This window comes from Aedes albopictus, chromosome 3 (genome assembly GCF_035046485.1).
Source record: "Aedes albopictus strain Foshan chromosome 3, AalbF5, whole genome shotgun sequence".
Classification (NCBI taxonomy): Eukaryota; Metazoa; Arthropoda; class Insecta; order Diptera; family Culicidae; genus Aedes; species Aedes albopictus.
The window spans coordinates 144,557,001-144,577,054 of NC_085138.1; the positions used below are offsets into that span (position 1 = coordinate 144,557,001).

A 20,054-nucleotide genomic window follows, 5' to 3' on the forward strand; every position below is an offset into this window, starting at 1 on the left:
AATCTGGCTTTTTGATTTTTGAGCCTCACACTCTTAAGGAAAAGCCACTATCTTGAAATTCGAGCCGCCATTTTGGATCTGAGTCCGCAATCTCGGATATTCTGGTCGTCATTTTTGGCCTCCTGACTTCTTCCCCATACAAAATATACTCATATTGCATGGTTTCAGGGCCTAAAACTTCATTAAACAGCCATCATCTTGAATTTTGAGCCGCCATCATGGATTTTAGGCCGCCATGTTGGATATTCTGGCCGCCATTTTTACACTCCGGACATCTTCCTCATACCAAATAAACCCATATTGCATGGTTTTAGGGCCTAAAACTCCATTAAACAGCCGCCATTTTGAATTTGGAGCTGGCATCTTGAATTTGGGCCAACATCGTGAAACTTCCGGTCTCCAAAAATAAATAAATAAAAAAATCGCCGCAGTTTGATGTGTCGCATGATGGGGCTTGGTTCAGTTTTATATACAGCCAGTTCTACTGGTGCTGGTCCGGATCACTGATATGGCCATAACTCTGAAACGCCTTGAACGATCTGAACCATTTTTAATGACAAATAATGCGGTGTGGTTCGATTCGAGCTATAATCCGGAAAATGGGAAGTGCCTTAAAAGTGAGTGAACCTTTTTTGCGCACAGACATACATACGTACACACATACATACACACATACATACACACATACAGACATCATCTCAATTCATCGAACTGAGTTGATTGGTATATATGACTTGACCCTCCGAGCATTTTATTGAAAATTCGTTTTTTGAGTGAACCGTACCCTTAATGCTAGAACTAGGTAACTGGTTTTGCGAAATCGCAAGATATTATAGCCTTTGAGTACACTTGGGTATACGAGAAAGGCAAAAACATGAGAGACTTCTGGAGCAACTCTGCTAGTATTTCCAAGAAAAAAATGCTAGAGGGATGCTTGGAAAAATCCGTAGAGGAATTTCTGAACAAATCTTTTGAGAAACATTTGCAAAAATCACATTGAAAGTACAGGTAGAATTCTTGAAGAAGTCCTGAAGGCGTTTGTACACAAAAAATCTTAAGCCACTATCTGGAAAATTTCGGATAGAAATCCTGCAGAAAAAAAACTTGGAAAAATTTGGAAATCCACTGAAAAAATTGAAAAAAAAACAAGAATTTTTGTAGGAATTTTTAAAATAATGCATACAGGGGATAGATAAAATGATCGGGACAGACAAAATTTTCCCTTTTATAAAAATGTTCAACTATCTGTAACTTTTCGAAAACTGCATCAAATATTCTCAAATTTATTCATCAACTAGTTGTGCATCAGTGGTCCAAATTTGGAAAAGATCTTCACGAAGTTGTAAATATTCTTAAAAAAGGTAAAATTATTCGATAGCCAACTTTGAGCTGTTATATCTCCGGATTGCAATGAAATTTTGAAATTTTGACCATTCATGACCTACATAATGAACTCTGGAAAACATTTGACTTAACTTGAAATTTTCATCAAGAGAAAAAGTTATAGCAATTTTCTTTTTTTCACGTTTTTTTTAGTAAATTGCTCTATTTTTAATATGCATTCCATTACTTTTTCAATTTATTGGTGGCTATGTTGTTACTTTCCTTCAAAACATATTTAAATATAAGTCAATCAGAGGGAAATTAAATGAACTGTTATTTGCATCTTGAATTTTGAAACGATGTTGATGTTTTGGATAATTTTGTGTTTTATTAGAAAAATAATCTAATCGTTATAATTTTTTTTCCGTATTAAGAATTTTAAGTTAAGTCAACGGTTTTTCATAGCTCATTATATAAGTCATAAATAATCAAAATTTCATTGCATTCGGTTCATTGAATCCGGAGAAATTCCTAGAAGAGTTTCTTGAAAAATTTCTAGAAATTTTTCAATGAAATCCATAAGAAAAACTCCTGGAAAAAAAAAAACTGTTAGTATTTCTTAACGAATGTTTGATGGAATATTGTTATACAAGCATAAACTAGTGTAGAAATCATTGAAGGAATTTTCTATATTCCCTTAAGGAATTCTAAGAGGGATATCAAAAAATCCTGTGAACAAGTTACAAGGTTAAATTTTTGAGAAATTTATTGAAACACTCCTGAAGAAGTCCCAAGAAAAAATCATCAGGGAGTTCTTGAAAAATTATCTGGTGGGATTCCTGGTGAAATTTTCGAAGAAATGCATGAACAGCGATGCATTTCGCAGAGATCCTGGGAGGAAATCTCAAGGAATTCTTCTTATTCCAAGAAATCCTGCAAAAAACTTCTTTCTGTGAACTTTTTGGAAAATTTTTGATAAATCTTGAAAAAAAAACGAAATTAATTTCTGGCCGTGTTCTGTATGTAAAATCCCCTAGAATTTGCTAAACATTTTAAGAAGAAACTCTTGAGAGGATTCTAGCAAAATATCCATTCCGCTATAATCACAGTAAAATTTCGTGAAATAATATTGTACGGGTTTTCTCGGAATAATTCATAATTAGGCGCAAATGTGCAGTCATTCTCTTAGGGGCATACTAGAATGTGGAAACTTTGAGTAACCAACTCTTGTTTTACCCTGACAGCACTAGATATTTACCACAAATAACGATTTCGGTGAAAAGTGTTCGTCGTCATCGATTTGAATTATGTCTGTCGCTCTTCTATTCCCATCTTTCAATGATTTCTTGAAGGGCTCTCCTCTTGGAAGCCATCATTGTTCCATTAGTCATCAGGTTTCCATCAGGTCGTTGCGCATGTCGGAAAAAGGCACCGATTGTCATTGACAGTATCGTAAAACCCTCGCATACCTTCTGTTCCAAACACTCTTGTTCCTGAGGTATCACATTTTCCTCATGCACGGTTATCTTTTTGCAATGGATTAATTTTTCGGCTGCTCTTGCTTCCCTATATCGCTCCCTGTTCTGCCGGATACCTGACACCAACATTTGGCTCGATGGCATCACCGACCACAATATTAATGTCGTGATTGGAATATTCTCCATTAGGCTTTGTCAAGACATTCGAAAAACGCATAATTAACGTCATTAATCAGGCTGTAGTTAAAGAATTTGCTTCGTATCTTCAATACGCAGAACCGCTCGTTGATCGGCTCCCACCTCATAACTCGCTTCATTTGTTTCCCGATCCCTATAAATCCAATCCCATGTTGTGCCTTATCGCTGTCACTGTGGAAGATGCAATATTGAAATGGTGTGAAATATTGACATGGATCCACCGCCCTGAATTCACGTTCACCAGATTTAGGCCACCACATTTTCTGAATAGCAGCCACGCCCACACCAACTTTTTGCAATTCACGTGCCTGAAGGTGCCAGATCAATCTCGTCCAAGTTCGTTAAAGGTCCTGGCATCCGGGTATCGAGTTTCCTATCATAGTCCTTCCAAGAGCATTTACTGTTTCTTACTTCATTTTTCACGGTGTTGGAAGACTCAGGTTGCACTACCATAGCACTTGTCAGGGCCAGAGCTATGGTGGGTGCTCCATGTAGTCGATACACCATTTTGCATCCCTCGGCTTAGACTTACAACACCGATGATCAAATACAATCAATTGATTAATGACACTTTAAATCACTTCATTATGAGTTTCTGTAAACCATTTTCCATTTTCGCATTTACACCAAACCCACCCACAAATTTCACGTATTCACGCAATTTTCGACGCACAGCTCGTTCTGTACCTACCTTGCATTCCATTCGTATATGATCCCACCATACCGGACCACACTAGGCAATCGATTTCCAACATTTGCATCCAACATGCCAAAACCAGGCTTGCATTGTAGTACACAATACGTAGCACAGTTAACGGCGCATTGTTTGACGCTAGGTCGAACACATTTCCTAGTCTCCCGGGAGCAAATCCAGGTGCCGCGCGAAACTGATTGTGATTCTCTCTTTTATATTTGCATGGCCTGTGTCTCTGTGTGTGTGTCATGTGGTGTAACTTGAAATTGCGCCAATTAATCGCTTCCCCATGACATTGCCAACGGATGCTTTCCCTCCAAAAACTGTGCAATCCTTCCTCCCAGGTGGTGGTGATGATGATGATGATAAGAGCCAGTCTTCGTCCAAAGCGCAAACCCAGCAGCGCTACATCGTCGAAACCATCACGATGACGACCGTGACCGAGCGGAGAATTATTCAGAAAACCCAAACTGATACCGAACCTCCTCCGGTTACTACCACTATCATTGCAGTGACGTCGGGCAACGAGACGGGTTCCACGGCGGTGCCGCCTTCATCCGCCACCGGTGCCAACGCCAACGACCTCCGAGCCTTGCAACAGAAGCAACTAGCTCAACAGCAGAAGCCCGGAGATGCTTCTGCGGCACAACAGCAACAACAGCAGCAGCAGTCAACCGCTATCAATAGTCATTATGAAATAGGAAAACACAAACCATTAAGTACGGCTCAGGCGATAAGTGGCATCCTGAAGGGTGGCAAACTGTGGAAGAACGAACACCAACAGCAGACGCAACACCAGCTGCAACAGCAGCAACAACACCAACAACAGCAACCCAAGTCGCAGCAGCAATCCGCACAGCAGTCTCAACAGCAACTGCAGCAGCAACAGCAACAACAACAACAGCAACAGCACAATCAACAATCGAACCAGGTTAGTGGCTTAGATAATAGGGGTTAATGGGGGTTATGAGGGGGTGATTAGTTGCAGCTGTGATGACCTCGATAATTTGTTTCAATTTTGCTGGGTCACTATTGAAGAAGAATGTATGTATGGGTTGCTCAATGGTTAAATTTATATTTAGGCTTTCCAAATTGACAAACAATGAAAAGAAAGAAAAGCTACTTCAAAATCAGGCAAGGTTTAAACCGTAAACATTATGGATACAACTTTTTAGAAGATTAAATGTAATCATCATGGAGAACGGAATTACTAGAGTAACTAGAAGACCCAACATGGCAAGGCAGCTTTCTATGTCTGCTTCCTGGCCACGTGATTAGTATCCATGAACATAAGACCATCTCCATTTTTGCAAAAATCGGAAATGTTAAAAGTTCAATATCTCAAAAAAAAATGTGCTAACCAAATTTTTGTTTCCACATACAATTTTATGACACTTAGCCTTAAGATACGAACATTAATGATACGCTCTTTGAGGAATACACAAAGGTATTATACTTTTGCTTTGTCAGCCTTCTGGTTGGACTTGCTATTCCCTTTGTCTTCGTAAAGTGGGCAGAGTACTGATACTGCATGCAGCGCGATTTGACCTCCTGAAGGCTAAGGCCCTTTCAGCTAGCACAAGAAGGACCTACATACCTGACTTAGAACTCCTGGATCACCTCTTGTTTAGTGTCTCAACTAGCCACTTCTTGAGTCCACGAGCCACCTTTTTTGAATCACCGAGACGATTTGAGCGATTCTGAGTCAGATGGAATGTTACTTCTCCATGGCGTCTGATAACCCAACTATCTACCCTCGAGATCAACTCATGGGTCCACCTTCTTTTGGTGGAACTGTCCCACGCAAGCTGCCATTTGACCATGGAGGCAAATCTGGGAATCCTGCGTATGTCTCTTGTGCTACGCATTTCGAAGCACTCTATGTTTTCCCTGATAAGGACACTGATAGGCACCATACCAGTTATGACGCAGAGCGCATTGTGTGACATGCTACAGAACGCGCTAGCACCCTTTAGGTACATAAGTACTTTCCAGCAAACCACGATAACTTTTGGTCCTTAGCGCCGTGCCCCAAGCTAGGCCGCCGTACCTTAGTATGGACGTAAAAACACTAGCCAGAAGCTTGCGCTTACTGGCGTACATTGCAGAGCTATTGGACATCAGCCGGGATAGTGCAGCAATAGCTATAGAGGCTCTCTTATATACGTAATCAGCGTGGCTACCGAAGGTGAGCTTATTGTCGATCATCACGCCCAAGTGTTTGACGGAGGGCTTCTACGTGATAGTGCTATCGCCTACACTGAGCACCATTTGCTGCTTCGACTTCCGATTGTTCACAACCGTTACCTCAGTTTTGTGGCGAGCCAGTTCCAGTTTCCTGAACCTCATCCACGGCTCCACAACCTTGATCAAGTGGTCGATAGTCAACTTCACCTCTCCAATCGTCTCACCGTAGACTTCGAGCGTAATGTCGTCGGCAATTCTGACAATCCTCACTCCCACTGGGTATTCTAATCTCAACATCTCGTCGTATATGACATCCCATAACCCAGGATGGAACCTTGCGGGACTCCTGAGGTTATGCGAAAGCACTTCCGACCTACCTCTGTGTCGTAAACTAGTACTCGATTCTGGAAGCAGCTTCCGAGAATCTTGTACCCGGATATCCCCAGACGAAGGAGCGCATTGGCAATAGCTCGACAACTGGCGCTATTGAAAGCGTTCCTTACGTTCAGAGTCACTACTGCACAGTAGCGAATCCCCCTTTTCTAACGCTGAAGCGCTATCTTGGCGGTTTTTGTAACTGACAGGATAGCGTACACGTCCAACCTCTCCTTCCGGAAGCCGTACTGGCTACTCCAGAGACCATTTACACCCGTGGTGTGCCTTAACATTCTATTGAGGATGGTCTTTTCAAGCACCCTCCCGGCCGTGTCGATCAAGCATATTGGTCTATATGCCGACGGATCTCCGGGTGATTTCCCCGCCTTTGGCAACAGGATCAGGCCTTGCCTCTTGCATACTTCTGGGGAAACTCCCTCGTCCAGGCATTTCTGCACAGCAGACCTGAACATCTCGGAAGCCTCTGCAATAGCTACTTTTAAGGCCAGGTTCGGAACACCTTCCGGACCTGGGGCCTTACCTACGCTAAGGTATTTTGCTATCCCCGCAAGTTCCACATCGATGACCCTCTCCTCATCACAAGCCCCGGTCCCCACTTGTACGAAAAGAGGCCAAGAACTACGATCATGGGGCGGAAAAAGCCCCTCGTTGGTACCCTCCAGCATCTCTTGAGACTGCTCTGTCTGTAGGAGACATCACACCTCTTGTCTTGGCCATTACGATCCTGTAGACATCACCCCACGGATTTGCATTGGCACTCTGACAGAGACCCTCGAAACAGGCCTTTTGCTTGCCAAAATTTCGGTCTTCAGCCCGACTTTAGCAGCGGCGAACACCACCCGCCGTTCGTTTCACTCTTCCTCAGTCCGTGCTCACTGCATCCGCTGCCTAGTCTATAGGCAGGCGCGGCGCAGGTCCACAATCTCGGGTGGGCCTAGGCATGGTAGCATCACACACGAGAGCGCCGCTACCAGCTCGTCCCCGCTTAAACCGAGAAGGTTTCGCTCATGGCGGAGCGCCTTCCCAAATACCTCGACGTTGAAGCATGATGTTTTCCACCTGCGAGGGCTTGGCCTTAGCTTAGTCGCCTCTTCCACTTTCCGCTGCCTGCTGTTATTGTAGTCGATACTGTGGTGGCCTGGTGATTGCTGTGATTGTTACTATCCAGTTCGAACTACTTGTTAGGTCAGGACTACAAAAGATAACGTCAATAATCAACTTTGCTCCGTTCCGACTAAATGTACTCTTGGTACCGACATTAGCTAGGTCGACATCTAGTATGGCCAGTGTTTCTAGCAGGATCTGACTTCGCTGCTTCGTGAAGCGGCTTCCCTATTCCACGGCCCAGGCATTTAAGTCACTCGCTATTACTACCGGCCTTCGCCATGTTATCATGGTCGTTATTCGATCCAGCATTTGTGTGAACTGCTCGATCGGTCACCGTGGAGACGTATAAAAGCTACAAAAGAAGATCCCGTTTACTTTGGCGACCACGAATCCCTCATAGGTAGTAGACACCAACTCCTGGACGGGGTATTTACCCGTCGTCCATATCACCGCCATTTTTCTGGACCCATCCGTGACCCAATTACCGTTGCCGACGGATACTCGGCATGGGTCCGCTATGATGGCGATATCCGTCCCCCAATCAGAAAACGCCTGACAAAGCAGTTGCTGAGTTGCGTCACAGGGGTTCAGGTTCAGCTGAGTGACCTGTACTGTGATTTGTTCACTGCGGTTCACTGAGCCCTGGTTCCAGACACCTTAAGCAAACCTCCGATGGCTCGTTGAACGTCAGATGACATACGCACCAGTCTAGCTTAATCCTCCCTACTTTAACTGACTTTTCACGGCCGCCACAGGTAGCTAAACCTGCACCTCGCACTGTTGCCGCAGTGCCTTGACGAGCTCTTCCATTTCGGTGACCTCGTTTAGGTTTTTTGCCTTTCTCGTACACTAAGTGTACTGGAAAGGCTATATGTTCACTCCAAAAATGACTTTTTGATAGAAGGCCCGGAGGGTCAAATCACATATACCAATCGACTCAGCTCGACGAATTGAGGTGATGTCTGTGTGTGTGTATGTGTGTGTGTATGTGTGTGCGTGTGTGTGTGTGTCTGTATGTGTGTGTACAAAAAAACTCACATCACTTTTTGACAGTAAACCTCATCCGATTTCAATGACCGACGGTTCATTCGACGCGGAATCTGGTCCCATTGTTTCCTATTGAAAATGGTTCGGATCGGTTCAGCTGTTCCGGAGATATGGCCATTTAAGTGTTCCGGAACGGTACCCCAGCAAGGGACCAGATATGAAAATGCATCAAACCTATGCATGCGACACATCAAACCACGGAATTTTCGATAACCTGATGAGCGGTAAGCAGAAAAATAGTCTAAGACCATATCTGAACCGTTAGTGTTCCGGAACCGGTTCCGGGAGTCCGCCGGAAGTGGAAAATATCAAAGTGAACCAAACCCATGCATGAGACGCATCAAACCACGGCATTTTCGATAACCTGATGAGCGGTAAGCAGGAAAATAGTCTCAGACCATATCTGAACCGGTAGTGTTCCCGAACCGGTTCTGGGCGTCCCGCTGGAAGTGGCCAAATATACAATTGTACCAAACCCAAGCAAGCGACACATCAAACCACGGCATTTTAGATGACCTGATGGACAATGAGCAGGAAAATCATCTCAGACCATATCTGAACCGGTAGTGTTCCCGAACCGGTTCTGGGCGTCCCGCTGGAAGTGGCCAAATATACTATTGTACCAAACCCATGCAAGCGACACATCAAACCACGGCATTTTCGATAACCTGATGAGCGGTAAGCAGGAAAATAGTCTCAGACCATATCTGAACCGGTAGTGTTCCCGAACCGGTTCTAAGCGTCCCGCTGGAAGTGGCCAAATATACAATTGTACCAAACCCAAGCAAGCGACACATCAAACCACGGCATTTTAGATGACCTGATGGACAATGAGCAGGAAAATCATCTCAGACCATATCTGAACCGGTAGTGTTCCGAAACCGGTTCTAGGCGTCCCGCTGGAAGTGGCCAAATATACAATTGAACCAAACCCATGCATGCGGCACATCAAACCATGGCATTTTCGATGACCTGATGGACAATGAGCAGGAAAACCATTTCAGACCAAATCTGAACCAGTAGTGTTCCGGAACCCGTTCCGGGGTTCCCGCCGAAGTGGTTAAATCTGAAAGAGAAACAAACCCGTACATGCGTCACATCAAATAGCGGCTTTTTAGATTACCTAATGAACGGCCAGCAAGTGTTTCGGAATCGGCTTTGAGTGGCCGGAAGAGGCCAAATGTAAAAGTAAACCAAATCCAGGCATGTGACACATCAAACCGTGGCTTTTGCGATAACCTGATGATCAGTTAGCTAGAAAATAGCATTACGTCACACTAAAGACAACTGGTAGTGTTCCGGAATTGATTCCGAGAGTCCCGTCGAAATTGTCAAACCCTGCCTGTGACACCTTCAATTTGCAGCGTTTTTGGTTAACCGATGAGCAGTTTACAAGACAATAATGTTAGACCATATTTGGTTCAGCCGGTACTTACCCGGAATCAGATCCGGGTAGTAAAATGTAAAATTTAACCAAACCCATGGATGCGGTACATCAAATCACGACCAGTCTTGTAAACATTCGACACTTTTTACTACCTTCATTTCGTTGCCGCAGTCGGGTGTCAGTCGGCTTTGTTACATTCGTTACATTTGTTACCTCTTACCAACACACAACACGAGCAGTAGAACGAAGATCAATAAACATAAGAAAGGGTCAAATCAATGTCATCTGACACGATGACATGTGTCTAATTCTAGCTTTACGCATAGATTTTCAGCCAATTCCGATTATGAATGTTAATATTAGTTTATTATTGCATGTTGCATTGAATACGACACACATCGACAACATAGCTCTTATTATGGGAGAAGACAGGAATAGCAAAAGCCGAACCGTCTCCCGAAGCCGCTATCGTGGTGAAGTGCGTTCGTTTGACATTTTTGTTTCGAATAGTTGTTTGATTGCTTGTGTTGCGAATGTCGGAGACAAAGGAGGCCGAATATCGACGTAAAGGTTCAAATGACTGTGATCTCTAACAAGACTGATCACGACTTATCGACAACCTGATGGAAAAATAGGGTCAGACCACATTAGATTCCCGGTAGTGTTGCGGGTTCAGCTGTGGCTTCGAAAGTGGTTAGAAGTAAAAGTGAAGCAAACCCATTCATGCGATATATCAAATCGCGGTGATTAGGTGAAGGTGAATAAATAGCAATAAAATATTCTCAGACCATAATTGGGACAACCGGTAGTGTCATGGTCCATGACTCATGGAATCAGATCCGGCTATCCCACCGGAAATTACCAAATATAAAAATGAACCAAACCCATACATACGACACATCAGATCGCAGATTTTTTGATAATCAAATGAACGGTTAGCAAGAAAATAGCCTTAGATCACATTAGCGACTAGCTGTTGTGTAGCAGAACCAACGTTCATGTGAAAAATTAAATCGTGGCTTTGTTTAATGGCCTGATAAACATTAGGTATGAACAACAGTGACGAATAGGTCTAAGTTCATGTAATTTTAGGTGCAGAGTCCAAAAATGAATACCAGAACATCCAAGATGGTGTCTCAATGTTCAAGATAGCGGTTAGTTTAGTTGGGGTAGATATCCGGAGTCATAAAATGATGACCGGAAAATCTAAAATGACGTTTCAAAATTTTGCGGCTTCATGACACTTGTTTGGTTTGAGTTTTGGATCGTTGTCTTATATTTTCTGAATATTGGATGTTATGCTAATATAAAATGTATCCATATTGAGTAGATTTAGCAAGCAGTTTTCATTTTGTATTTATGTCAATGTCATCAACATGTCGCTCGAGTTTTGTTTAAAGGATATTTTAAAGCACGAGAAAGGCACCATCACCGCTAGGTGGATTAATTAGGGTTTTTTTCTTCAGGGTCGCCTCTTGTGTGAGAGCCCTCACCTCTACCCGTTCGCCAAGAACCTCTTTATCGTGCTTCAGCTCCAGGATCATCTTGCGCGTACGAGTACGTCTGATACTGCGCACGTCGACTCCCAGATCCACGAGCATGGCGTCGCTTCGCATCGCCTTCAAGACGTCCGAGTACTTCGACTGTTCGGTCTTGACGACGAGCGCGTCGCCTTTCTCACGCTTTGCACCTACTCTCTCACGCCTTCTCGGTTTGGCGTCCCTAATTTCGTTGACCTAAAGCCTGGAACACATAGCGTCCGTTCCGTCGAGGTTTGCGTTTTTTTGACAGTTTTCCCATGGGAAATCTGTCAAATAACTGTCACGCACACGCAAACGTATGCATTGTGTGGGGCACTTAAGGCTTTTTCCTTGTTGCCTTTCTCGTACACTAAGTGTACTGGAAAGGCTATATGTTCACTCCAAAAATGACTTTTTGATAGAAGGCCCGGAGGGTCGAGTCACATATACCAATCAACTCAGCTCGACGAATTGAGGTGATGTCTGTGTGTGTGTATGTATGTGTGTGTGTGTATGTATGTGTGTGTGTATGTGTGTGTACAAAAAAAACTCACATCACTTTTTGGCAGTAAACCTCAACTGATTTTAATGACCAATGGTTCATTCGACGCGGAATCTGGTCCCATTGTTTCCTATTGAAAATGGTTCGGATCGGTCCAGCCGTTCTGGAGTTATGGCCATTTAGGTGTTCCGGATCGGTACCCCAGGAAGGGGCCAGATATGAAAACGCTACAAACCCATTCATGCGACACATCAAACCACGGCACTTTCGAAAACATGATGAACGGTAAACAGGAAAATAGTCTCGGGACATATCTGAACCGGTAGTGTTCCGGAACCGGTTCCGGGTGACCCGCCGGAAGTGGCCAAATATGAAAGTGAACCAAACCCTTCATGCGACACATCAAACAGCGGATTTTTCGATAACCTGATAAACAGTAGGCAGGAAACATGCTCAGACCATATCTGAACCGGTAGTATTCCGGAACCGGTTCTGGGTGTTCCGCCAGAACTGGCTAAATATGAAAGTGAACCAAACCCATGCATGCGATACATCAAACAGCGGCTTTTTCGATAGCCTGATGAACAGTAGGCAGGAAATTATTCTCGGACCATATCTGAACCGGTAGTGTGCCAGAACCGGTTCTGGATGTTCCGCCGGAAGTGGCTAAATATGAAAGTGAACCAAACCCATGCATGCGGCTTTTTCGATAGCCTGATGAACAGTGGGCAGGGAAACATTCTCAGACCATATCGGAACCGGTAGTGTTACTGAACCGGTTCCAGATGTCACGCCGGAAATAGCCAAGTATAAAAGTTAACCAACCCCTTACATGCGACGCATCAAATCGCAAGCTCTTCAGGCAACCTGATAAACGGTTAATAAAAGAGAATAGTTTCAGATCATATCTGGATCAACCGATAGAGTTCCGGAACCGGTTCCGGGTGTCCCGCTGGAAGTGGTCAAATGTAGTAGATATCAAAACCCATGCCTGTGGCACATTAAACAGCGGATTTTTAAATAACGTGATGAACGATTAGTCAGAAAATAGGCTCAGACCAGAACGAAGATCTTTATAAAGGCTACCGATAGTGTTCCAGGACCGATCTAGGGTGTCCAGCCGGAAGTGGCCAAATGCCAAAAAGAACCAAACCTATGCATGCGACACATCGAACCGCGGTCTTTTTTTAAACCATGAGGAACGATTAGCAAGAAAATAGCCTCAGACCACATTAGAGGCTACCGATAGTGATGCAAAACCAGCATTGGGTGCTTCCTAGGGTGCTTCGCAGGAGCTTCAAAAATGAACAAAGTCAATGCAAGCGATAAATATGTGTAAGAAAACAAAATCTTGACTGAACTAAGGCCACATACATACAGACGTCTTACTCTACTCACTCTCCATCGTCCTTGTTTTCAACGGTTGAAACACATATTAATCGTTGTTGCTCGTTTGACGTCTACTCACTACCAACATCAAGCCGCAGTGAAACGCAACCTGATTAGCATTCGGCGATTATTTTTTCGTAACGATGAATATAATAGCAATATGTTACAAATGATATTTTTTTTTTGCTAGGTTTCTAGCTGCACTCTGAAGAGAGTTGAAACCTCTACACTAGACCCGAAGATAGAAAAGAGTACGTAATCTTTCAGAAGCAGTTTGCCAGCCGTACGCGGAAAATGATATCCATTAAGACACTGTTGCCTACTGACTCAGAAAGTTACGGTAGAAGATTGGAAAGTTTTCAATTGGTCAGTCAGTCAGGATTTGCCTATGTAGTGTTATGGTCACACGGTTTGTGTTTGTCGTCTTGTTCGATTTTGTGGTATGGTTCAATATGTTTTTCTTCTCGTTAAGTCAGTGGTCGTATGTTTGTTTTTTTCATCGAATCAATCAAACCCCGTATGTTCAAATATAGTCGATCCTGTGTCAAATTGTTTTCTTGCTTTCGCTAATCGTTTTCTACTTCTCTGTGTTCATCTCTTGTGTCCTTAAATTGTCATCGGTCCAAAACCCACAGAAACATGCAACTGAACTTCTGATATTTTTCTGTTGGTTCAAAATACCATCTAAGAGATAAACAAAAATACGTCAAGTTGGTCAGTTGATTGCAATAAAATTTTAAAATCTTTATTATTGCTTTATTATTGCTTGTTAACTATTATGTATTCGTCCCCCTACAAATACTATGAAAAATGTTCAAATTCGTTCAATTGTCCTATCGGTCCTACCTAGATAAACCATGTCATTTTTTCAAGCGTAGCCTAGAAATGTCAACTTAGTCATACACAAGTAACGTTGTTCAGTTAATAAAAAGCAGTCAGTTTTTGTCCAAAATGTCACGTCGAACGCATTGACGTCAACAATGCGTTTAAGTGTTCGCACGTTAGCTTCGAATCTATCAGCACAATTAAGTGCTGCAAATCTCCTTTCCACTATTAATTCTTCGGTCGATTTTAATTGCTTTATTAAAAAAATATGACCAACTAACATTCTCAAAATTCGAAAACGCGACTATGACATTAATAAATTACTAATCAAAATCAACCGAGAAACGTGGGAAATAGAGCCCAAACAACATTTTGAAGTCAGCTGGCTGTAAAAGGTTCCAAAACCTGTCATAAATCCTACAATACTTTTATTAGGATTTGTAACGATCATCAAAACCTTCTTAAATCCAACCGACTTGGAACTATTGCTTGGGAATAGACTCTAATGAGCCCTGGCGGATCCTCCATGTTTATCGAGCATGTCTGATGCATATGATCAGCCATACTCCATCTGCAGCAGCCGGTTCGTGATGAACCGTTGGAGGCGCATTAAAGTGTTAAAAAGGTGATATGTTTCACTAAAGAACACTACATTACAATAATAAAAATGAAACTCCTTCACTTTAATACCGTCAACCCCTACGAACTTGGCCAGGGTAATATGTTACAAATGATATGTCTGTTTATCTGTACTAAAGCAATCTCATCAAATCACTGAGGTGTAAAAATATACAGTAGGATAGGTCAACGTTATATGAGAAAATTATCGCATCATCCCCGCAGAAAGTTTTTTCAATCCTCTTTTCCGTCTAAAACTACTGGGAATTTTTTATATGGGATTTAGTATGGGTAATTTCACTTGCTTGCATTTTTTGTCAAATTTTGCATGAATTTTGTAACCTATGATAATAAAATATAGCCTAAAGTGTGAAGAAAAAATTATGTCGAAGACCGTAAAGCAGGGCTGTCCAACATACGGCCCGCGGAATCGATGAATGAAACTTGGCCCAAGGATTGAAATATTTGAAGATATTTCATATTTAAATAAAATTTAATATTAAAATTAAACTCGAAATAGGTAGAGTGTTTTGTTAAAAAATTTTAATGATTAAAACATTTATATACATAAATTTAAAAATTTTAAACTTGAAAGGTACAGCCAAATTTGAAGCAGAATTTCAGCAAAATTTACTAAATTTCAGAAAAACGGCAGAGTTTACTGAACGAATCAGGGAAGTTTGCTGAATTTCAGCAAATTGTTTGCTGCAACCTGCAGTTCGGCAAAATTCAGAAAAAAAAAGTATTCAGGGTGATTTTTGCAAAAAATCAAGAATTCTTGCTCACATTTTTATGACCCAAATGATGTCAGTGTTGTGATTTGCCGCGAGAACGGGTAATCGGATGTACAAAATTTCACTGTTGCATTCATGCTTTCGAAATTTGATGTCGAAATTTAATGTCTGGCCCGTCGACGAAATTTAATTGTGGCCCGCGGCCACGAAAGGTTGAGCAGGCCTGCCGTAAAGTCATCTGTGATTGTGAAAGACGTTATATCCTAGCTTGTAATTATCGTCTTGACGTTGATCGGTCTTCAGTGATAATGAAGGTGCTCAAGTAGTCAACTGAAAATTCTGATATTTTTCAGCCCAGTCTATACGTTTAACGTAACGTCGGAATATGTTCAACTAATAAATTTCCCAATTTTATTAAAATTATTGCTTTTCTAAATAAGGTATTCTCAGGATTCAGGAACAGTTCGCATTACGTCGACGGAAAGATCATGCTTCGGAATGATGGCCCTAGCACAGAATCTAGCTAAACAAACAATAGTAGAAGATTCCAAAAACAGGGACCGAATTCTAAACCGCCCGATAGGTAGGAGATTGTCCACATCACGACGGTTTCAAACCGAACGGACTCAATAAATACCAAAACTTTCGTATGACATTTTTAAGTTAGGCAAGGCCATCATGACTAGGAAACCTTGACCGATTGAACCCTTGAAAAGGCCCCATACAGATCGAAACGTCGGAAAAAATCATAAACTAGTGTTTTCGATTCCCCCAAAAGGCTGAAGCAAAATAATCCCAGTCGTATCCCAACCAAGGAAAGATCATGGGTACATGTTTGACGAGAAAGGCACTATCACCACTAGGTGGATTAATCTGGGTTTCTTCTTTTGCTTCCACTCTTCTTCATCCAAGAGATGGGGATTTTCCACTTGCTTTGCCCTACTCTGTGGTTGTTGAGGGCCTATCAACGGTCGCAACCCCTCGTTCTCATCCTTCCGGGACGGGCCAGCCTTTTCGGGCAAACCCTTCCCAGCTTTCCGGGACGCCTGGCTGGGGTCCGACTTACCGGCATTACTACCGACCTTCGGGACTAGTATCCTCCTCGTCTTGCGGGCGCCGTCAGACTGCTCCTCACCTGACGGCTGCCTCACCCCTCCCGCCCCCCCCCCCCCCTCCCTTCGGCGAGTGCTTATCAGAAACAGTCCTATTCACCACACCTGTTGGACTACCTGCGAAAGTGAAGGCTTCCGTCTGGGTGGACTTCGTGACCTTTTCTTTCACAGACCCCGAGACTGTAATCCCTGCTGCCCCATCACAGCGTCCGTCACCAAACCATCTGTGTCCCTACCGGTCTTTACCGTTGCTGAAAAGCTGCTGTTGCACACCTGACCGTTGCTTCACACGCTTCTGCGATTGCTTGTCATAAGCAATGTGTTTGTGTCGCTTCGTGGCCGTGCGGCTAGTGTCACATCACTTAGTCGCATCGTGCTGAGGAGCGTGGGTTTGATTCCCGCCGCAGCTATCAGGAAATGTTTTCGGCTGTGCCACTGACTGGGCGTTGCATGCTAGTGTCGCGCTTCCTTCAAAAAGCGAAGAGCTCACTGGAAGCATTGAACGTTTCTGTGCCTTTAATCACGTCCGGCCTACTCTTAGGGCTGTCTGCAAATGCGAAGGCCTCCGTCTGAATGGACTTTGGTACACTAAAACCTCTTTTTATGCATGTTATTTTTATGCACATTTAATTTATGTACCTTTTTTTATGCCCTGCATAAAAAGAGGGAAAGCTACTCAGAACCAATATTGTACATAAGAATATTTAATAATGATGGGAACTATTGCAACGGCGGCCAAGGGGTGTTCACAGAGGAGAGCAAAGGAAGGTTACAGGCTCGTTTTTGGGTGTTTTCGAAGGTCTCTTGTGCGTTACATGGGGCCCGAGTGGGTCTTAAGGGGGTTTCGGAGTCATTTCAGGAAGTCTCAGAGCATTTTAGGCTGCTTTCAGAGGCATTACGGAGGCGTTTTTAGGGGTTTTGGTTTAGGAGGATTTTTTGTGGCATTCCAGGATGTTTCAGACCATTTTCAGCGTGATTCAGAGGCGTTACGGAAGCGTTACGGAGGAGTTTTCGGGGTGTTCTCAGATGCGTTACATGGGGTTCGAGGGGGTTTAGGGGGGATTTTGGAGGCATTTCAAGACGTTTCAGAGCATTTTTGGCGGGATGCAGAGGCGTTTTTTAAGCGTTACGAGGAGTTTTCGTGGGATTCGGAGCCTCTCAGGTGCGTTACATGGGGTCCGAGGGGGTTTAAGGGAGATTTTGAAGGCATTTCAGGACGTTTCAGAGCATTTTCTGCGGAATTAAGAGGCGTTATGAAAGCGTTACGGATGAGTTTTCGGGGGTTCGAAGCTTCTCAGGTGCGTTACATGGGGTCCGACGGGGTTTAAGGGGGATTCTGGAGGCATTTCAAGACGTTTCAGAGCATTTTCGGCGGGATTCAGAGGCGTTACTTAAGCGTTACGAGGAGTTTTCGTGGGGTGCGGAGCCTCTCAGGTGCGTTACATAGGGTCCGAGGGGGTTTAAGGGGGATTTTGGAGGCATTTCAAGACGTTTCAGAGCATTTTCGGCGGGATTCAGAGGCGTTACTTAAGCGTTACGAGGAGTTTTCGTGGGGTTCGAAGCCCCTCAGGTGCGTTACATGGGGTCCGAGGGGGTTTAAGGGGGATTTTAAAGGCATGTCAGGACGTTTCAGAGCATTTTCTGCGGAATTAAGAGGCGTTATGAAAGCGTTACGGAGGAGTTTTCGGTGGATTTGGAACCTCTCAGGTGCGTTACATGGGGTCCGAGGGGGTTTAAGGGGGATTTAGGAGACATTTCAGGATGTTTCAGACCATTTTCAGCGTGATTCAGAGGCGTTACGGAAGCGTTACGGACATGGGCGTAGCCAGAGGGGCCCCCCCCCCTGGCCGCCAGATTTATTTTTTAATATAGAGCCAACTCAAAGATTATCAATAATTCAAAGTTCCAGAAAACATATCTAAAAAAATATATATTTTTATAATTTAGGTTATCCACAATTATCAAACCTTTTTAACTCGAGAACCACAGGAAATTTCGCCAAATATTTCTCCAAGACAACCACTTCAATCATATCTTAGATTTTTTACCAAAATACAAGCTTGATTGAATGGCTAAATTTTGTGATGGCAATATAAGAACAGCATACCAAATTTTCCAGATATGCCGGAACCGGTTCTGGTAAGAAAAAGGAAGGACTTTGTAGAACCATATGCTGCTATAGAGTACAGTTATGTGCTACTGCAACACGAATTTTCACTAGTACTCAATTAAAAAAAAAAACGTCGTGTTAAGAGCAACATACCTGGGATTTCTTTACGAATATTTTCAAGGGCACCTTAAAAAATTCCTTTAGGCATTTATTCAATGACTTCTTCAGGGATTCATTCAGAAATTCCACAAGGCACTTCTCCAGGATTTTCTCCTTCGTGAATTCTTCCATGGGCATCTTGCAGGGTTCTAATAATGATTGTTTCAGTGTTTGTTCCAAGAAATCCATCAAATTCCCACGATTCCTTCATATTTTTTATAGATACTTCTGTAAGAATTCATCCAGGATTTTTTTTTCCATAGCTGCCATATTGCTCCAGAGAAATTTTCAGGAGATCCTCTATGGGTTACACCAGACATTCCTCCGGGAAATTATTCTGGGATATCTATAGAGATTCCCCCAGTGATTGTTCCAGTGTATTTTCGAGGATTCCTCCAGGAATTTCTTCAGTGATTCCCAAAGGAATGTCAACAGAAATTCTTTTAGGTATTTCTATAAGGCTGATACAAATTTTATTTTGACTTTTTGTCTCCCCCCCCCCCCCCTTCAAAAATTTTTGGCTGGATTTTGCTTTTTGAGGGGGCAGATAAAAAAATATTTATCAAAATTTCGGGTCTTGCTCAAAATTCTTTAACAAATCCGATGAGTTTTTAATATTTTTCAAATTAAATGCTTTATTATTTTTCTCCCCCCCCTCGACCAGTCAAAGAGTGGTGGGACAAAAAGTGAAAAAAATATTTGTAACGGCCTAAGTGTTCCTTCAGCGATTTCTTCAGGAATTTCTCCATATATTCCTTCGAAAATTCCACTAGAGATATAATTCAATGTGGATTAATTTGAAGTACTTCAGTAGGAATATCTTCCAGAAACGCTTACTGTAATTTTTTCAGAGATGCACTAAAAAAATCCAGGAGTTCCTATAAACATTGTACAAAATATTATTTTATGAGTCCATCAAAAGATTCCAACAATAATTCGACCAAAAATTATTGCAGACATGCATTCCTCCATATTTTATTCGAACATATTTTTTTTTTCCAGTGATTTGTTAAAAAAGTTTTCCTGCGATTTCCTAAGAAATTCCTCATGGGATTGCTTCCTGGATTCCTCATGGATTTTTTCAGGAATTCTTCCATGTTTTCTTCAAGAATTTCTCCAGGGATTTACGCGGGAATTTCTTCTGTGTTTCTTTCAGGAACAGCTCAAGGGATTATTTGAAAATTCCTCGAACGATTCCCCCAGGAACACTTTTTAAGGAGTTCCTTTCGAAATTCTTTCAGGAATTAATCCAGTACATACTTCCTCCA

General features: G+C 42.8%; 1 protein-coding gene across 4 annotated transcripts in view; it reads left to right on the forward strand.

Annotated features, from left to right (window-relative positions):
• LOC109424064 (uncharacterized) overlaps positions 1 to 20,054 on the forward strand; it is a 376,421-nt gene that overhangs the window by 332,773 nt on the left and 23,594 nt on the right. For 3 of the 4 annotated variants that reach the window (XM_062842268.1, XM_062842269.1, XM_029880478.2), the window contains exon 5: positions 4,038 to 4,624. In XM_062842268.1, the coding sequence (XP_062698252.1) occupies positions 4,038 to 4,624 (587 nt within the window). The remainder of the gene's footprint in view (positions 1 to 4,037; positions 4,625 to 20,054) is intronic. The other variant, XM_062842270.1, reaches the window with a different exon arrangement.